General features: G+C 52.3%; 1 protein-coding gene across 1 annotated transcript in view; it reads right to left on the minus strand.

Moving 5' to 3' along the window:
• Positions 1-4,941: 4,941 nt before the first annotated feature.
• LOC124975789 (phosphatidylinositol 3,4,5-trisphosphate-dependent Rac exchanger 1 protein-like) overlaps positions 4,942-20,069 on the minus strand; it is a gene marked incomplete at both ends in the record, with an annotated part of 58,479 nt that continues 43,351 nt past the window's right edge. Inside the window, 9 exon segments of the mRNA XM_047538328.1 lie at positions 4,942-5,041; positions 6,239-6,386; positions 7,262-7,329; positions 8,463-8,577; positions 8,670-8,813; positions 10,473-10,572; positions 12,082-12,286; positions 16,717-16,800; positions 18,503-18,700. Of these exon segments, the coding sequence (XP_047394284.1) occupies positions 4,942-5,041; positions 6,239-6,386; positions 7,262-7,329; positions 8,463-8,577; positions 8,670-8,813; positions 10,473-10,572; positions 12,082-12,286; positions 16,717-16,800; positions 18,503-18,700 (1,162 nt within the window).

A 20,069-nucleotide genomic window follows, 5' to 3' on the forward strand; every position in this document is an offset into this window, starting at 1 on the left:
ATAGAAAAAGGAAAGAATATTAAAAGCCACAAGAGAGAAACATCAGGTCACAAATTATAGACAACTCAATAAGGTTCACTTCTGATTTATCAGTTAAGATCTAAATATAAAGAAGTTCTGCATGAGATATTCCAAGTCCTAAAAGAAAACAACTGTCAGCAAAGGTTACTATATACAGCAAAACACAGTTTAATATTTGAGGGGGAAATAAAAACATTCAGTGATAAGAATTTCTGTAGATTAAATACAAGTGAAATATTTTTACAGTAAAAAAGAGAATAAAATAAAAGAATTCATGGGGACTAAGCCAGCATTACAATGGAAACTCAAAGATATACTACACAGAAGAACTAAAAAACAATTCTCAATGACCATGAGCAGAGGAAGTTAAACAGAAGAATAATCCAGTAAATGAGAATCAAATCAGGATAAAATATAACAAAAATTATGACAGGAAACAGCAAACACATATCCATACTAACAATAAATGTTAATGGTCTTAATTTCTCAATTAAAAGACACAGATTAGTAGAATGTGTCAAAACCAGAATACAACTCTATAATGCTAAGAAAAGACTCAGCTTATAGGCAAAAACAATCCCAGACTGAAGGTAAAAGGATGGCAAAATATATATATTTCCCAGGCATATCATCAAAGAAAACTGGCAGGAATAGCTATTTCTGAATTCTGGTAAAATAAATTTCAAGCAAAAATTAATCAGAAGAGACAAAGAATGTCACTTTATCCCAGTAACATGAACAATCCAACAAGAAGTCACAAGAATAATAAATATCTATGCCACAAATGTGAAAATACACAATTACATAAAAGAAATATTACATAATAACATAATACTACATATTATGCTAAATGAGTTAAATCCAAACCCCAAAAACTGGGTGATTTCAAAACACCCCTGTCACCAAAATATCAAATATAATTTAAGCCTAATCAACACTATAATAAAGTGACCTAACTGATAACCAACCTAATATTCCAATCTCAAAGAGTTGAATTTATCTTCTTCTCAGCAACACTGAAACTGTTTCCAAAATAGATCGTATTCATGGCTAAAAATCAAATATTAGTGAGTCAAAATCTGATGTAATCTCATGTATTCTATTAGAAAAGAAAAAAATGTAAATGACATAAATACAGAGAGGTTCAGCAATGCTCACCTAACTGAAGAACTGATCAAAAAAGAAATGAGAATAGAAATTAAGAAATTCTTTGGAACTAATGAGACCAAAGAGGGCATATCAATGTATCTGGGATTGTATAAAAGCAGTTCTAAGAGAAAAATTTATGGCACTGTTTGCCTCCATTTAAAGACTTGACAGATGCCAAATAAATAAGCCTGTATTCCACCTCAATTCCTTGAGAAAAAAAAAAAAAAAAACAGACTAAACTCCAAAACCAGTAGAAGACAGGAAATAATGAAGATCAAAGGGGAAAAAATCAATGAAACTGAGAATAATTGAACAATAAACAGGATCAATGTAATGAAGAGTTACAAAATCATAAAAAATGAATAATCACTTCTTCTAGCAAAACGTGTTAGACCTGAAAGAGTGCACACTATCAAAATAAAAATATTCCCTCAGAGTGGATCACACACCTAGACTATCATGAATAGTAGTGCCTCATCATAAAGCATGTTCATCTTAAGCATACATCAAAACAACAAAAGAGCCTTTACTGACTGTTGACAAGGGAAAAAGGACATGGTCTAGTTTAGGAAAGGACACATTAGAAGTATATACTGACTTCAAATCCTCCAGGAAAATCCAGGCACTTTGACATGTCTGTTACCCCAGCACTTGGCAGACTAAGGAAGAGGGATGACATATTTGGGACCCACCTGTCCAATTAAGCAAGACCCTGTCTCAAAATAAAACATTTAAATGACTAGGTATGTATATAGCTCAGTGCTTGCCTAGCACATGCTACAATGGTCATTTGGTTCAATTCTCACTGCTAAAAGATGGTGCAGGCCAAACATTTGATCACAGAGCAGGGCAGAAGTCATTATTCCAACCTCCCAAAATGATCAAACTAAATTGCACTGTGTTCAGCTCATAAGATAACATGTCAAACCACTGCTTCTACTAATTCAAATTTGATGACCTTTTAAACACAATAAAAATTGTATTTTCTTTGTTAATAAATTCAATAAATATGAGCGGTATACATGACTTTGAACTGAAAGTCATAGGGGCACTGGTATTATGATAAAACCTAGTCATGGCACTTCCTGTGACAATAGGCCCATCACCTTGATGGCATGGAATAAGAGAAAAACCTTTGGATGAATGTACAACTTTAGGAAGACAAATGGATACACTAAGTTTGAAAATTAGAAAAGAAAATGATTTTCAAAAGATTGTTTTTATAAATATATCAGAATTACAAAAACAACTGCTGTCTTGTCTCCTAAATACTATAATGATTTGAGTCCTGAGGAAATTTCATAGAGTGGTTTTAAATATCATGCCATATAATAGCTGACATTAAACATATCACCATTCTGCTTCTATCTTCTAAAAAGGATTGAAAAGTTTTATTAGAATAAAGTCATCTGAATTAGGAAGATTTATTGTGGCGTGTGTGTGTGTGTGTGTGTGTGTGTGTGCGCACGCGCTGCTGAGAACCAAGCCAGGGTTTCTCACATGCTAAGTTAGTGTTCTGACACAGGAATGTGCACACATTTAACCCACCCTGAGCAGCCTTCTGGGAATGCCCCATGTCACTCCACCCCCCCATGCCATACCCCAACCCTCCAACCCACTCTGCTCTGCCTAGTTATTCCTTGCCCAGCCTTGCACTGCCTTGCCCTGCCTGGCCTTGCCCTGACTGGAGAGTGGCCTGACCTGAGGGCAGCGACCTTACCAACAGATGGTGCATCACCAATGGTGGTCACTTCTACAGGATGGGTCAAGCATGTGGAGTCCCTGGCCTCCTGTCTGTTGTCCAAACCCTGGCTTGGTTCTCAGCAGCACGTGCACACACAATAAATCTTCCTAATTCAGATGACTTTATTCTAATAAAAATTTTCAAATCCTTTTTAGAAGATAGAAGCATTCCTGGAGGCCTCCCTGTCCTGGACTCCAGACCTCCAGGCCCAGGCCCCTGGGGTTGGTCTCAGATCACGCTTCTGCCACCACAAGACATACCAACCTGAGACCCATGGAGGGTGGAGGCCTTCCCGCAGGGCGGCCTGACCCAGGGGCGGCAGGAGACGGCCTTCCCCTAGGTCAGCTGCATTACCCAGGCGGACTTACCTGAGTGTGGCAGTAGGCAGTGTTACCCAGAGGCAGCAGACTTACTGGAAGAAAGCTGCCTTTCCTGAGAGCAGCCTTTCCCAGGGGTAGGGCGGCAGTCTGGCGACTGCAGCCCACAGCAGCATGTGTCCAGGCAATATGTCTCCGCCAGTGCTGAAGCAGCCAGATGCCAACACTGGACACCATGACAAGGCTTCCAGAGAGCCAGCTCACGCGGAGTGGTGGGTCCGGATCTGCACTGTGCATCTGCCTGTCCAGTCCCGCCTGCCTCAGCAGCCTGAGAGCTGGGCATGTGCAAAAAGTAAGGCAGCCTGGGAAGTCCCCACCTGGCTCCGCCCACTGTGGACTCCCCATGTGTGTCTGAGTCCTAAACCACATGAGGTCTGCTTTAGGGACCTGTAGGTGGCCAGGGGAAGAGATCTCTCCAGAGCAAAGTGCTGTCTCCAGCCCTCCTGCCCTTGTCTGGGCACTGGAAACCACATGGTCACTGCGTGGTCTGTAGAGAGTCGCTGCAGAGGTCCTGGGGATGAAGATGCCTCTACGCCCCCACTGTGACCCAGGGATGGAATCTCACTGCTGGGTCTGCAGCAGGACAGGTGGCCAGAAGGACATGAGGGGTCATGACTGTGGAGGCAGGAGTGCCACTCATAGGCCACCACCCAGGGGAAAGCAGAGCCTCTAGGTGACTCAGGTTTGAGTTGGGCCTTGGTTCAGAACCCAGCTCTACCATCTCCTAGCTGTGTGAGCTTGGACAAGGTACTTAACTTCTCTGGGCCTGAGCACTCCCATCTGCCAACTGGGGATAATAGCAGGACCTTGCTCACAGCACTCCTATTTGGGTCAAATGGGCCCCCATGGGTTAAGAGATGGGCCCAGGGTCTGGGGCAGGGAAACCACAAAAAAAAATTAGAAAAAGAGGCTGAGAGAGCATGTGTGGAGACTCTCAAGGTACAAACGAGGTTTGAAAGGGGTTCTGCAAGGGCAGCCTGGTTCTGATCCAGTGCTGGGGCCACAGGATGTGGCTAATTGGGAAGCCAAAGGGTGTACAGGAATGCCACACTACTTTTGCATACCCAAAGGGTGTACAGGAATGCCACACTACTTTTGCGTGCTTGAACTACTTCAAAATAAAACATTACTTAAAGCCTACAGGCAGATTTTGATGAGGAACGGGGCATGTGTGGAAAGTGGAGACTGGTTGAAATAAGCCCAGATCCCAGGGTTGCAGAGTGGCTGAACACCACAGGGAGACACCCTTTGGCTCACCTCAGGGCCTGCAGGTGCCCTTGTGAGGGTACAGATTGGACCAGGCTTGATGCTTCCAAAGCAGAGTCCTCAAAAGCAGAGTGGGGCCTGGGGCAGCACCAGGAGTCTACCAGTCTCGATGGTCCCCTGGAGGAAGAGGGGTAGTGTCCACTCACCATGGTTCACCCTGGGGCATCTGATCCTTGACTCAGATGTTTTTGGCCAGAATCTCCACTCTGGGGCCCTGGAAGGAAAGAGTTGTCAGGCCTGGCACCCCTGGAGGAGCTCGGGACATGCAGAAACACTTGACTGAGGGGTGCGGTGCTCCAGAAGCTGGACTGAGGGCGCCCAGTCCCACATGGCCTCACCCCACACAGGGTGCATGCAGCTGTCCTCAGCCCAGCCTGGCCTCACCTGCTTTTGCATGTCTGTGGCCTGCATCATGCACTTGGGCAGCAGCCCATTGCTCTGTGCCAGGACAGCTACCTGCTCCAGGGACACACTCAGGATGCTCCTGTGCAGGGGTGGAGAGAACATGGGACAGCGGCCACCACCACCAGGTCTCACCTCCCCCTCTACAACTGTGCAGGACACCCCCCCTGCATCCTCTCCGTGCTGACCTTCCCCACCTATCTGCTCCTCCCTATCAGCCCCTCCCAGCAGCCTCCATCCCTAGGCCTGTTCCTGCAGGGGTCTGCACCCAGGGCAGCAGCACAGCCAGACAGGGCCCTGCTCTCTGTCAGTTGAATGGGGCAACTCCCGAGACCTGGCCCCTGCTCAGTGGCCCCGGCACAGCCCCATGACTCGGGCTATTAGAACATGGCTCTGCGCCAGGCCTGGGACTCCAAGCCACACTGCACCCTTCTCCCTGTGGCCATGACAGATGAGTCAACCTCTGGGCACCCCAGTCTCCCTGACTAGAGTCAGGACTGGAGTAGCACTGACAGGGGACCAGAAAGAGACTGTCCCATGCACTGTGGGATGCTGAGCACCAGGCCCCACCAACTAGATGCCACAGCCCCTGGCTGTGATGACCACAAATGTCTCCAGACACAGCCAACATCCCCTGGGGAGCAAAAATGCCCATAGCTGACAACCTCTCGAATAGACCCTTCTGCACCAGCCCACAGCAGGGGACACAAGGCTGGGGGCACAGACACCACAGTGCCTGGCAGGCAGGAGCCTGCCCACCACTTGAGGAGACATGACTGAATGCCTGTCCACCAGACCCATCAGTGCCAGGCACCAGTCCACTGGGCATGACAGAAAACAGAAGCCCCGCCCTCACAGGAGGCCTGCACTAGGGTGGCAGAGCCTGTTGGATCCCCATGAATAAGTGGCATGAGAGTCAAGCATAACTACTCATGTCCAGGAAGGGCTCCCAGGAAAGGAGCTCTCTTTCCCTGGGGCCAGCAGCCAGGCAGAGGACAGAGGAGGAGTGTCCAGGGAGGCCAGAGGCAGTTCTGCCCTGCAGGTGAGCCATCCCACTTGCAGCAGGGATGGAGGCTCTGAGATCAGTCTCCCTCACACCTTCCAGCCCAGGAACCAGGAAGTCCACAGCCCTCCCACCCACCGACTGCCACAGATGACCCCATTTCACAGATGACCTGGGGTCCAGAGAGGGGATGCCCTGTCCAGGTCCACAAGCCAGGAGGTCCAGGACATGGGTGCAGCCTTCCCGCCTCCTGTCCCGGGTGCTGGCGTGGCCCACCTCTGCATGCTGGTGCTGCACATGGCAATCTGGCAGGCCCCCAGGTGGTAGCAGAGCTCAGAGGAGACAGGGAGGAGGCCAGTGCCCATGCTCCTCCTGGTGCCAGGCTTGGAGTGCACGAAGGACTTCATGAGGTGGCAGAGCTCATCTAGGGCATGATGGAGCAGATCAGCTACAGGCATGGGACAGAAACATGGGATGTTTGGGTGCAGCCGAGGGTAAGTTCTCTTTCATGACTCCTGCTCAAGAGCAATCTGTGGTTCCCCACTACACTGCAGTTGGCGCTCGATGTTCACCATGTATTTCAGTTCTCACCTTCTGGATTGCTCTCTTCACCTGCCCAGTGTGTCCCTGACTAAGCACAAACAGGTCATGCCCTCCAAACCCTTATGAGGAGGAGCCCTCTCCTGCCCCTGCTTCCTCAACAACATGTAGAGGTAAAGGTGGTGGTTCCTCCTTCCTGTGCCCTGTGAGATCCTGCGAGCCACATTAGAGTCCCAAAACACATGCCTACAACCTCTCTCAGAGCAGCCAAAGCCCCAAGACCAGCATGCCAGCCCAGGGTGAGGCCTGCCTTGATCCTGGAAGGCCACGGTACACTGAGCAGCAGGAACCAAGGTCAGCAGGGCCCAAGGGACAGCCACGACCAGCACAGGCCAAGCACAGAGAGTGGGAAGAAGCCCCAAAGCAGATCTCACATCTCTCCACTTCTCAAAAAAGCTGGAAGCCTCGGTTTCTATGAGATCTTTCAATTTCTAAGGGCTAGTAAAAATGTGAAGGAAGAAACCAGAGCAGGGCCCGGCCATGCCTGACATGGGTCTGCGGCTGCCTGCAGGGGCCCCACCCCAGAGAAACCTGCAATGATCACGGTGCATGGGAGAGAAAGAGGCCTCAGTGAGCATGAACCACCTCTGGGACTCCCTGGCCTGCAGGGCGTGGCCAGTGGGGTGTCTGGAGGAAAACCTGCCAGTGGAGTCATGACCCTGGGAGCCCGCCTGGCCAAGCCATGGACTGGGGACACACCCCGGTCGATCTTCATGGCTGTGGTGCTGGCATCCATGGGCAGGTTCAAAGGCTCCAGGTAAAAAGTCCTGAGGGAGAAAGATGGGCTTAAGGGGGCTCCACCCCCATCTCCCAGCTGGGCAGCCTGGCCTCCATGCTCCAGGTAGAATCAGAGGCAGCCTGACATCCCTGTTCAGCTCTCCACCCAGCCTGCTTCTCCTCTCCTCCTTGGAGCCCTGTCCCCACCTGATGCTGAACACTGCTCTGTGCTCACTGGCTCCAAGTCTGTCCCACTCCACCACAGGGATTGTCTGACTGTAAAGTCCCAGCTCTGGGAACCAGGCAGTCTCAGGGACACTGCTCAGCTGGGCTGTGGAATGTAGTACAGGCCACAGACAGGTGGATAGCAGCAAGCTGCCCTCATGCTGATAAGTCTTTATTCACAGCAAGGGTGGGCTGGTCTTGGCGGCTCCTGTCCCAGAAGAGGATAGACTCCCACGCATGGGGACAGTGTGTGTCCCACATAAGGTCCCAATCAACCCATTCTGAGTGAACAAGTGAATAACTAGAGCCTGTATTTAAAACACTCCACAAACAGCACAGAAAGAGACTTATGGACTAGTCCATCCAGAAGGGTGCCAAGATGTTCTGGTCTAGCAAATGGACAGAAGCATCAGTCTCCCATTTCCAAATGCAAAACCAGGCCCGGAGAGGATAAAGTCCCTCTCAACCACCTTTTGTCACTGAGGCAGGACTCAGGAGGGTCTGTGGGCAAGCTGCTGGGGAAGTGGAAACTACTCCTCTGGAACTACGCTTCCTCCTGGCAAAATCTGTTCATTTCACTTCTCCCTGCATGGGTTGTCAATGGGATGAGGCCCAGGGCACTACATCCCTTTCTCAAGGCCCAAGATGCCCAGGGCCACAATCTCAGCTCCTGTCCCCATGCACAGTGGACCAGCAGCTTGGCTTAGCAGAGAGGACCTGCTTTGAAGCCAGACTGTTGGCCATGTGACCTTGGTCATGCTGTGTATGCTTCTGGGCCTCAGCTTCCCCATCTGTAGAATGGGTCAGCTTGACCTACTGAGCACGCTGCCATCCGACTCTCATGCGGACAAGGTACTCCAGAATGAGTGTCTGGCCCACTCCTCATGCTTAGCATCTGCCTGCCATCTGTTGTGGTGGCTTTCTGAATCCTGCCCCTGACGTAGGCCTAAGTACACACCTGAGCTTGTGGTAATACTGCTGGACATTCTCCAGGGACTGGGCATTGATCTCCTGCTGCAAATCCTCTGCTACCTGTCTGACTGGAGGAGGAAGCCCTTCCACATTCTCCAGAGCTGTAGAGGAAGAGGAGGGAGGGCGGTGCTAGGTCCCAAGGGCCTGGTTGCCTTGGCTTGGCCCCTGTAGTACCCCCCAGCCCGCAGCTAACCTTTAGTGAAAAGCACAGTGTGTGGTTGGAGGCTGGCCTTGTTCTCCTGGCGGGAGGGCAGCTTGGAGAAGTGGTAGCCATTGAGGTAGAAGACCACCTTCAGTGCCTGCTGACTGCCCTCTATGTGGTAGAAGACATTGGTGTCTGCAGGGGACAAGGAGGCAAGGGCCTCAGACCCCCACCCCCTCTGCCACAGCAGCTTTAGAGCTCCCTTCTCCAGGTGCCAGAGTGGCACCCTAGCACCTCCCTGTTCTCCCCACTCCAGAGGGATAGCCTCAGACCTCCCTGCCCTCCAACTCTACTCCAGAGAGATAGCCTCAGAACCCCTCTCCCCAGTCTCAGGATGGCACCCTGGGACTTCCATGTCCACTGATATCAGAGTAGCATCCTGTGACCACATGTTCCCTCCAGACTAGAGGGGCAGCCTCAGACTTCCTGTCCCACACAGGTAGCCTCAGACTGCCCCACACTCTGCAGAGCAGCCTGTGACCTCCCTCTTGGATGACTTCAACAGGTGCTGTTCTTGGCCCTGACACTGACTACCCAGCAGGGGAGCCAGCAGTGTGTCATCTGAGCCCCACCACAGCGCTCTGGTCACCCCTTGGGTGGTAGCTCAGGGCCCCACCTAGCAAAAGCTGCCCTCAATCAACACCTGCATCTTATTCACCCCATGAGGAAGAGCTTAAGGCAGGGAGGGCAAAATATGGCAATCAGAGGCCCTGCTGTACCCTGCAGTCATCGCTAGCTGATCGGGGTTCTCCTAAGCCCAGTCCAGCCCCAGACAGGCAGCCACTGGCAGTCAGCTCAAACTGGCTCCCAGAAGCTGACCCCCGTGCAGCAGTCTGCATTTGTGGCAGGGCCACATGGCCCCAAGGAGGTACAAGTTGGTCCTTGAGGGAGGGCAGACTTCGCAGAGTCAGACACACAGCACACAAACAGGCCGCAGCAGTGCTGCAATTTCAAGGGGGTATGGCAGCGAGGAAAAGGGGTCTCAGGGGCTTTTCATGGAGTGAAATGAAAGAAAGGGAAATGCTGTTCTAGTGCGTGGCCCTCAGCCTTGTGAGCACTGCAGTCGTGGGGATGACTTGTGACATGGACACCCCAGTTCAACTCGAGTTTCTGAGGTAGGAGGTCTGGGATGGGTTCTGAGAATCAGCCTTTCTGACAAGTTCCCAGGACCCACACACAGCAGCAGAGCTCTGGAAGCAAGCACAGGGTTCTCATCCTCGGCTGGAGGTCACCTGGACAGCTACCCAGAGACCCCAGGACCCAGGGACCTTGTGCCCAGGCCCCACACCACAGCAGTTAGCAACTGGGATCTGCATCTGGGATGCCCCCAGCTGACTCCAGGGAGATTCACAGGGAGGGCAGGACTGTGTCTGTGCTCCCTCCACTGTGTCCCCGAGTACTGAGTGCTCACTGTTACAGATGTGTGCTTGGTGGGTGGTGGGTAGTGGGTGGTCAGATGAATGGGGAGGCAGGACAAAGGGAGACAGAAAGGACTAAGGAATGTCAGTCAATTATGCCATAATCCTTAATCTGAATTCTTTGCTCCAAAGAAGGACAACTCCAGGGTTGAATTTTAAGGAGAAGTGCTGTGGACCTCTTTTAAGACCTGATGAAGACAGCTGGGTTGATGGGAGAGAACCCCTCTTTTTCCAAATTGGGTCATGAGGCTTGACGTGCTCGGTTCAGGTTCACCTTGGGCAGCTGACCTGCACACAGGGGGAGACCAAGGTCCTAAGTGACCACTTTGGCCTCAGCATCCCAATTCCCACAATGTGGGTGGTAGTAATCACTCACTGGCCACACAGTTCTCGTCCAGTTGCTTAAAGGAGAAGGTGACACTGTCTAGCTCTGACAGGGTCACCCAGATGTCCTCCAGCATGACCCATTCCTCTTTCTGCAAGAAGACACGGTGAAGGGATCTCAGGTGCCACCTACCCCAGGCTTTCAACTCGTGGTGCTGGGATCTGAATCTAGGCATCGGGCTACACTGGGGCCTCCTGAGCACCAGGTCCAGGTGTGGTCTGTGGGCAAAATCATGGCTCGCCCCACAGTTTGCCCTGTGCACCCCATGGGTCAGAACTCACCTCTGCTCTGATTTGTTGAGTGACCTGATAAAGCCACCTCCTTCCTACCTGGACAATGGTTACTGACTTAACCATTCCCACCCGCCTCCCGTGCTCCTCCAGGAGACCACAACACCTGATTTCTCTTTCCCCTCACCCATACACAAACAGGGCCAAGCCCTGACAGGTGAACCATGCTCCACATACCCACCAAATTCCCAGCCACCCCCCAAAGGGGCATTGTCCATGTCCCAGAAGGTCCTCAAACTTCCCCTTCATCCTCCCCCATATAACCCACCTCTCCCTGGGCTGTTACCTTTTTAAATAGAGCCCAAATCCCATTTCTCACCTTCCCCCAAGTCTGTAAGCCTCCTCTGCCCCAGAATAAAGCCCCAGGCCTACAGACAGGACTTGTGAACTCTCCTCCCAATGGCCTCACTGCTCCCAGGGCACACTGTCTCCACTGGGGACCTGAGCACATGCCGCTCCCTCTGCCCTGCACTGTTCCTTTGCATCCACCTGACTAGCTCAAATATCACCACTTCAACATGACCAGCTCTGACCCTGTGTTCCCAAGCAACTCTACGCAGAACCTTCCACATTTCCTGCTGTCTCCCCTTCCCCCTCCATCCTTTCTTCTCAATTTCCCCAGCTGGAATGTGAGCTGCAGACCCCATGAATCAGCACCTGGCACCTCCTGACATCAGAGACCGAGTGGATGGGGCAGTCTCTGGCTCTGAGAATACACTGAGGACTGGTGTTCCCACTGCCTTTTGGGTCTAGGGAGAGCAGACCACTTGTCAGCAGAGCACCTTTGTGTGGATTTGGCCAACAGAGGGCATTCCAAGGCCACAATTCCCACCTACCAGCCAGTGGCGGGGCCTGGCCAGCACAAAGCCAACCTTCAGGACAGGTATTTGTCCTGGGGACTGTGGTAGGACACTAAGCAGTGTCCCTGACCTCTGCACACAAGGTATCAGTAACACTACTCCCGGATCCCTCAGTTGCCAAAACTAAAAATGTCTCCAGACGTGGCCAGTGTCCCCTGCCTAGCTTGAGCACCACTGGTCTATGGCTTTGCTCTGTTTCTCTCCCACCAGGAGATAAGATCCCCAAGTACAGGGGCTGCTTTGATCACTGGTAGACCCCAGTTCCCTAACAGCAGTACGCAGTAGGTGCTCAGTTAATAACTGTTGTTTGAACAGACTAGGCCATGGGCCCCAGCTGGGAGGGACACTGGCAGAGGGGCCTCCCACCCACCTGGCCCACTCACCACCATGGCCATTGCAAGCAGGGACTGGGAGTGCATCAGGACCCCAGTGGCCACCACCGACTCCAACCACTAGTGGCTGGCATCGACTGCTCTCCTCATACTTGCCATTGCTGTTGTAGCCGTAGCTGAGGGCCTCCAGCAGCTGCTCGGAGAAGGTGCACATGGTGGCCACCAGGGTCTGGCAGAATTTTGCATACCTGTGCAGCTGCACCTCAGCATCTGCGGTGGGGACAGGCTGCTGGGCGATGCTGGCAGCAAGTTGGCCAGTCCCCCTGTAGACCCCATGGGGCAAACTGGCCAAAGTTCACTTGATGCCAAAAGCCAAGTCCACAAAACTCCCATCCGTGACCAAGCCAAGTGGCCCCAATCCTGGACCCAAGCATCTGCCCAAGGGGTGGGCCTGTGGGTTCCCTGCAGTGCCCCCGGACCCCTCACACTCTCTGGGATGCAGCAGTTCTTGGCCTGGTGGTCTCTATGCCTGTGGTGTTGCTCTGCCACCTAGTGCCACCCTTGAAGAACTGTGCCCTCCCCTTGCCACCCTGTTCTTGCCAGCCCTGCTCCACCCTCATAGGCTCCACCCCCCACCCACTTGAGGCACCTAGTTACTAGGGAATCATCTGCTGGAAGAAATTACTCACAACTTCTGGCCACTGAGTGCAGGGGTCTCTTTTGACCTGGACCCTCCCTTGACTGAAAATTTCTGGGAAGAAGGTAGGGATACCAGTCATCTCCCAGGTTCCCCCACCCCACCTACAGCCCTGGCTCCACTATCTGCTATGGCTGGAGTCCTACTGATAAAGACCCTCCCCACCCTTCATCCTCCATCCTGTGTCCTTGTCAATAGTCGCCCAGGTAGCAGGTGGCCCAAGATAGGGCTCCCAGCTCCAGGGTCCTGAGACTTGTCCCTTGGACATGAGGTTCAAGTCATTCCTGGAGGGGCAGGAGGCCTAAATATTGCTTTTCCTAGTTCAGGTTCTAATGAACCAAGGACAAGTCACCTAGGCCACAGAAGAGGCCTCCAGGACTGTGGTCATGGACGACCACAGCCAGGAGGGCCTCGCTGGTACACCTGGGCACATGCACACACCTGTACATTTTAAGCAAGGCCAGGAGCAGCTGGTTCTTCCCATCTGGAAGGAGGGGGAAAAGAGGGAGGGCACTAAGTAGGGTTGGCAGAGGACAGCCGAGCTGGCCCAGCCAATGTGCCTGACCCTCACAGGAGAACAGTTCTAAGGGTGCACTCTGGTGGTTTTTACCGAAGGCTGGTGCAGGTCCCCATCCAGCAGGGACTACAACCAGCTCTTCTGTCTCTGGAGCCAGAGCCCCTACAGACATGTACACACATGCACACACATATGTGATATACCCACTCACACCAGCAGACCTTTAGTGTACACAAGTGCACACACCTGCTCAAGCTTTCTTGTCCTGGACTGCACAGCTGCCCTGGGGAGAAGGACCTCACTCCTCAGGCCGCCAGCCAGGTGCCTCTCCTTCAAAGGTGCCCTGGGGCCATTAAAGCCTTCAAAGGAAAGTCTGAATGGCCTCCATGTTGCTTGAGGTACTGTCTTTCCTAGGCCAGAGGGAGGCCCGGTCATGTGTGGCAACAGAGCAGACACCTTACTGAGGGCATGCCCTCATAAGGCAGGGCACTAAGTGCTAATGGGTACAGAATGGTTTATCCTCATGACTTCACAGTGCTGGAAGGAGTCCTGGGGATGCACATGGGCAGACATGGAGACTGGAGAAGTCAAGGGTGTGCCAAGGTCAGATGGCCAAAGGTGCGTGGCTTGGCGTTCAAGCCCTCGCCCTCTGGTTACAAATCCCATAACCTTTATCAATCACAGTTTTGTAAACAGGACAGTTCAGGGTCCACAGAGATTCCAGCTCAGAGGCAGCTACTCCCTGGGGGTTACCTCCAGCTCTCCTGCTCCAATGTCCCCTGGCCAGGGTACTTCCAACCCAGGAGACCTAGACTCAAATGCCAGTGAGGACCAAGGCGGTGACATCAGAGGTGTAACACAGACACCAGGATGGGGGAACTGGACAGCACACCTCCCCACCCAAAAGGGGAGTCGCCACTCATCTCCTGCCCCACAGGAGCACAGGACAGCCAGCCTCTGCCACCTTGAGCAGCCAGGAGAAATCCAGCTTCCCGGGGAAACCTGACTGGGCACTGGTGCTCCCTGTTTTGATGCTGCAGCATCAACTCCCTGTTCTGATGCTGCCAGCTGGGACCTCAAGTATAAACAAAAGGACTGAACCAAGCCGCATTTGGAAGCTGTGAAGAACAGCTCAGCCTATGCAACCTTGATTCATGAGAAAGTCTCAGCATGACCAGCCACTGGTATCAGCAGCCCCCTGGCAAAGGGCACACAGCCCAGACCTGCCAGAGCAGCTCACTCAGCTGAGAAAGCGTACCTACTCTTCTTGCCCTTCCCTCAGCATGCACGGGAAGGGGCATGGAGATGGACTCCGGCAGGACCCTGCTGCATTCAAGCCCAAGGCAAAGGCCACAACCCCCACCATGACACTCCCTGCCTGCTGACCTTCCACATATCTCTGACTGTTAACCACCAGGGTCATGATGGAACTCGGGAGGTTCCAGGGATCCTCCTGGATGCTGATCTGGATCAAGATCCATCCACAGGCCATACACTCTTCTTTCTGTTTGAACTCTAGGGCAGAAAAGTAACATGAGAACCAGGGAAGGGACAGAGGTTGCTTTGGAGAACAGTGGCACATAGTCCCATGCCCCATCACCAGATTCCAAAGCTCATAACCCTAGATCCAGGGAGTTAGCAGGACTCTAGGATATAATCCAGGCCTCAGAGGATAAGTTTATGGTAAGTGTGCTAGGATTTCAATATGTCATTCCCATTGTAGACATCAGTAATCAATCTTAGCACCCTTCCTGCTGGTCAGAGGCCATGATCCTCACCTACAACCAACCCAGTGCAGACAGCATAAATCAGTTTTCGCAGTCTTTGCTCCCATATCTGGACATTGTAGCCACAGAAGACTTCTCAGGTACTAGGTCCTCAAACCACAACCAACTGAGTTGTTTCCTTATTCTAACCCTTCCCTATACAGAGGAGGAAGCCCAGGCACAGTGACTTCCCTAAAGTCACACAGGGTAGTGGGAGAAATGGGAATTGAACATGACCTTAACAGGGCCAAAGGCCAGGCAGACACAGGTCACTGTTCTCTTGGCCTCTTCCTTGGTTTCTGAGGTATGTGTGGTTTGGGACCCTCCCTGCTTTTCTTCCTGAGATTCACCCCTGGACAGGGGTCCTGACATAGCAGAGGACCAGCTGAGCAGGAACCGACTCCTGCCTGGAGGTAGTTGCTGTCTGCATTCCCATCTCCTACACACCACTGGGAGCCTGTGAGGCCAGCAGTGTCCATTCTTCTCAGGATCACCAGCACTCAGCACCAGGCCTGGCACAAGCTGGCACTGGGGAACTATTTACCGACTGCAGAGCTGCATGGATGAACTGGCAGCTGGGGGACAGAAGGGTGGACTGAAGGTGGGCAGGAGGGTGAGTGAGTGGGAGGAAAGGTGGGAGGACATAGAAATTCCAGTTCTCATCTCAATCATTGCAAGAAGAAAGTCTCAGCTTGGTGCTGGTACAGTCTTAGCTGTCAGCTCACAGAGCCCTCTTCTGAGGAGGCCCCAGGCAGGTAACGGTACCAACCTGCAGTGCAATGATGGTGTTGCTGTCTCCTTTAATTTCTTCATTATGATTGTCATTAATTTATGGCCTACTACATTGGTTCTGAGGTGTCAATATTCCCACTCCACAAATGAGGCCACTGAGAACAAAGACCTGGATCACAAATCCAGTGGGTCACTGGCCCCTGTTCCAGTAAAGTCAGTTGCCACTGAACCTCCCTGGGGATGGACTTCAGTGGCCTGATCTGTCACAAGACATTCAAGTCCAGTGACATATTCTGTCTTCCTGATCTTCCTTTTCTTCTGCTAAAGTGATGTATGATAAAGTTAAATTTTATGCAGATTTCCTCTGGTGGGATCCAGCAGTGACAGTGGGAGGGACTTGCCGCCTGGCCCACCCTGGGCATTTTAATCATGGACCATGAGGATGCCTGACCTATTTACTCACAAAGCACATTTTTAAGCCTGAGTGAATGAGATTAAAATCAAAAAACAGATAGGGCTTTTAGTAAATGCTGCAAGCACAGTGTGCCCTCCTTTGTATCATTTGTCTGTCTGCCCATCCGTCAGCCTGCCTCCATACATAAGCCCATGGCCTCCAGGTACCCTTGGTGGGCACACTTGGGGGCATGAGGGTTCAGGGCCGAGGGGACTTGGTCTTAGAACCTGTCTGTTCTGCCTGGACCTCTGGTTGGCATGTGCATCATTTCTGCGGGTCCCCTCCATTTCCAGAGTCTGAGGGACCTCACAGCACCTGCCATGCCCATACCCTGCAAGACCATGCACCATCATGCATGATCAACTGAGGGTCTCTATCTGCTCTGTGTCTGGGATCTTGGTTTCAATGACTAAGTGTCCCAGCACCCAGAGCATGCCAGGTGCTTGATTAAGTACCTGTTGAATGAGCAGACAAAAGGAGACTCCGTGTGACTCAAAGGAACACAATGCAAACATGGAACTAGGCTCAGATACCCACTAAGCCAATGGACAGAGGCCCTCCCTGTGCTGGGTGGCCATTCATCAGACCCCATCTTGTCACTGCCCAGGTAGGAGTTGTTGCTTCTCACTCTGGTGTAGGACAGGACCAAGTCCCGGTTGCTGTTGTACTTGCTGCATAGGGTGAGAGATGGCAAAGTCACCCTCTGCTTCCACCCCTGGTCCCAGACACAGAGCCCCTTCCAGGGTGTGGTTGAAAACCTGGCCCATGGGTATGACCACCCAGGGGTCCTTCCTATCTGAGGGTGGGGAGGCACTTCGTGTCTGGCATAGAAATGCAGAAAGAGGAGAGATGAGCTACTTCCATGCACCTGTCACCACTACCCAGGTCCCACACTCAACTGTCACCATGCCCAGGTCCCACACTCACCTGTCACCACTGCCCAGGATCCCACACTCACCTATCAGCACTGCCCAGGGTCCCACATTCACCTGTCACCACTGCCCAGGTCCCACACTCAGCTGTCATCATTGCCCAGTTCCCACACTCATCTGTCACCAATGTCCAGGTTCCCACACTCACCTCTCACCACTGCCCAGGGTCCAACATTCACCTGTCACCATCCCCAGGTCCCACACTTGCCTGTAACCACTTCCCAGGTCCTACACTCATCTGTCACCACTGTCCAGGGTCTCACACTCACCTGTCACCACTGCCCAGAGTACCACACTCACCCGTCACCACTGCCCAGGGTCCCACACATGCCTGTCACCGCTGCCCAGGGTCCCACATTCATCTGTCACCACTGCCCAGGGTCTCCAGTGCTCCCTGAGTGCCTAGTTCTTCTCAGAGGACAATGCTGCCCTGGACATGACCTTCCCACCCACCTAACCAAGGAATCAAAATTCACCATCCCACAATTGCTTCCCACCACTGGTTGTCAATTAAAGGAAAAACCCAAGGACTCAGAGATGTAAGAAGGAAAACCCAGAGACCCAGAAAAACCCTGGCCCTCGAAGCTCCCAGGACCTGGGTGCAGAGGCAGCCAGGATGCCCCATCTACAGACTCCAGGAATCTGGGCACCAGGACAGGGCAGGGCCCTCAGGACAGCAAGTGTATTCACTGGCCACATTTCCCTGTGGCCCCAGGTGCACCCACGGCCTGAGCTTCCTAAGACACCCCCTAGCAGCAGGTGGAGGTGGCTCAGCTCTGGCTGGGCTGAGATGAGGAGGTATCCACACCCAGTGTGGGGTGAGGATGGGACCCAGCTCTAGTCCACTTAACCCACTAACCAAGGTCCGACTGATCTTGTTACAATTACTCTTACCAACAGCAATACAGCTCATGGTCCCTTAGGAGAAAAAGAAAACCACCTTATTCCTTGGATCAAGTAAAAATAAATAGTGTTTGCTGCAAAAACCATGGTATTTTTTGCAGTGCTAGGGATTGAACCCAGGGCTGCTCAACAACTGAGCTACACCTCAGTCCTTTCTGTTCATCTTTTCATCTATCCACCTATCTGTCTACTGATTTTGAGACAGGGTCTCACTAAGCTGACTAGGCTGGTCTTGAACTCAGGATTCCCCTGCCTCAGCCTTCCCAGCTCTGGGATCACAGGCATGTTTCCCTGTACCTGTCAAAAACCACAGTCTTATGGGAGTCTGAAAGTATATCATGCAGTTTATCAGACCCCTTCTCTGACACTCCATCAGCACATACAGCTGCACAGGTAGCATCTGCTAGGCCAAGCTAGAAGTGCCAGCCTGGACAGAAAGCTGGGGGCCCTCTGGGGTGTGCCTTGGCTTCCCCAGGGGTCAGATGCTCAACTGTCCTACTGACTGTCCCATCCAGGCCCAGGCAAAGTTGGTCCACACCCATGGTAGCTTATGGTGTTATGGCCTGAGTCCTCCAGGTTTTCCTCAGACAGCTTGAAGCACACTTTCTTGATGCCCCTGTGGTCAGTCCTGTCCATCTCACTGTCCACACTGACCATCAGGGAGGAAGAGGCCTCCTCAGCTAGGTGTGGGTAACAGGCCCCATTGGGAGTGGGCTCCATGATGGTGGACAGCAGCCTGCAGGGCAAGGACTCAAAGTGAAGACCCAAGCCATGGCTTCACTGGGCTTTGACCTTCAATCCTGCACAGGGGGAGCTGTGTCCCTCCCCTGAAAGGCCCACTGCAACTCTGATATGCCCAGCTAGGCACCCGCCGGGGCCAAGACACAAAGGCCTGTGGCTCCTGGTGAAGCTCAGGCTCTGGCTTCTGTGCACAGGTCGGAACTGCTGGACAAGACCCAGAGAGCAAGGCTTTCAGTCAGCAGACTGTGGAGTCTCAGGACCACAGCTGCACTCTGCCACCATGGATGAAATCTCCCAGGTCAGCTGGCAGGTAAACACATGGCATAACTAGATCACAAGGAAGTGTCATTCAAAAGGCAGTTTTAGCCCTAAGGCCATCACTTCCTGACTAAGATGCCTAAAGCAAATTACTCAGCCTCTGAGACTCAACCTGTAAAATGTGATAATTCACATGTGCCTCCGGGGTTGCGGGAGATGAGAGGAATAGAACACAGAACAGAACAGCGTCCAGTGCCTCACAGGATCCACAAGACTGGGCTAGACACCACCCCACCTCTCATGATGTCAGTGTCATGACTGACTCCACTCTACAGATGAGGAGACCGAGAGTCAGAGAGGTTGCCCAAGGTCACACAGCCAACAGGTATTGGGCCAGGAGTAAAGCCCATGCCTTGGGCTTCAGAGCCTGCAGCCCGGCCTCCTACATGGGGAAACCAACCCACAAAGCAGAGAGAAGGCACACAGGGCATGCAGGCTCTGCAGCTTCCCACCCAGACAGCAAGGCCCCTACACATCCCCGCGGTGTCTCCAACACGCAGGCCTATTCAGCAATGCTTCTTCCCCAGAGAAATGTGCATCAAGGGGACACTGTTGAGACAGCCTGTTTGTCACCACAGGGAACACACTTGCTGGACCCCTGGCAGGTGTAGGCCAGAAATGCTGCCCAAGGCGGTCTCACCACATAGAACCACTCACCTAAAAAGCCAACAGGCTCAAAGTAGATGCCCTTACCATACAGAACAGAATCAGCTCCTTAGCAGCCCTGGGACCCCATCCCTGTTTAAGTGTCCCAGATTGTCACAAATTATCTCCTCCAGGTGGTGTGTCAGAGGCACGTCCCTAGTCCCATCAAGAGGCTGCTTCTGGTGGCTTCATCTCTGGGGTCCTAATGGCTAAGTGCCCTGTCTCCTCCCACAAGGGTCACTGTGCTGCATGATGGCCCACCTCTGGCCTGGCCACAAACATGTGTGTCCTGTAGTATCACAGCAAGGTGGCCTCAGATCCAGTGGTCCACCTTCTTGCAATGTTTAATTCCTGAGCCTTTTGCCAGGCAGCCTCAGCCCCCCTGAGGATGTTGAAGCCTT

Source organism: Sciurus carolinensis, unplaced genomic scaffold (genome assembly GCF_902686445.1).
Source record: "Sciurus carolinensis unplaced genomic scaffold, mSciCar1.2, whole genome shotgun sequence".
Classification (NCBI taxonomy): domain Eukaryota; kingdom Metazoa; phylum Chordata; class Mammalia; order Rodentia; family Sciuridae; genus Sciurus; species Sciurus carolinensis.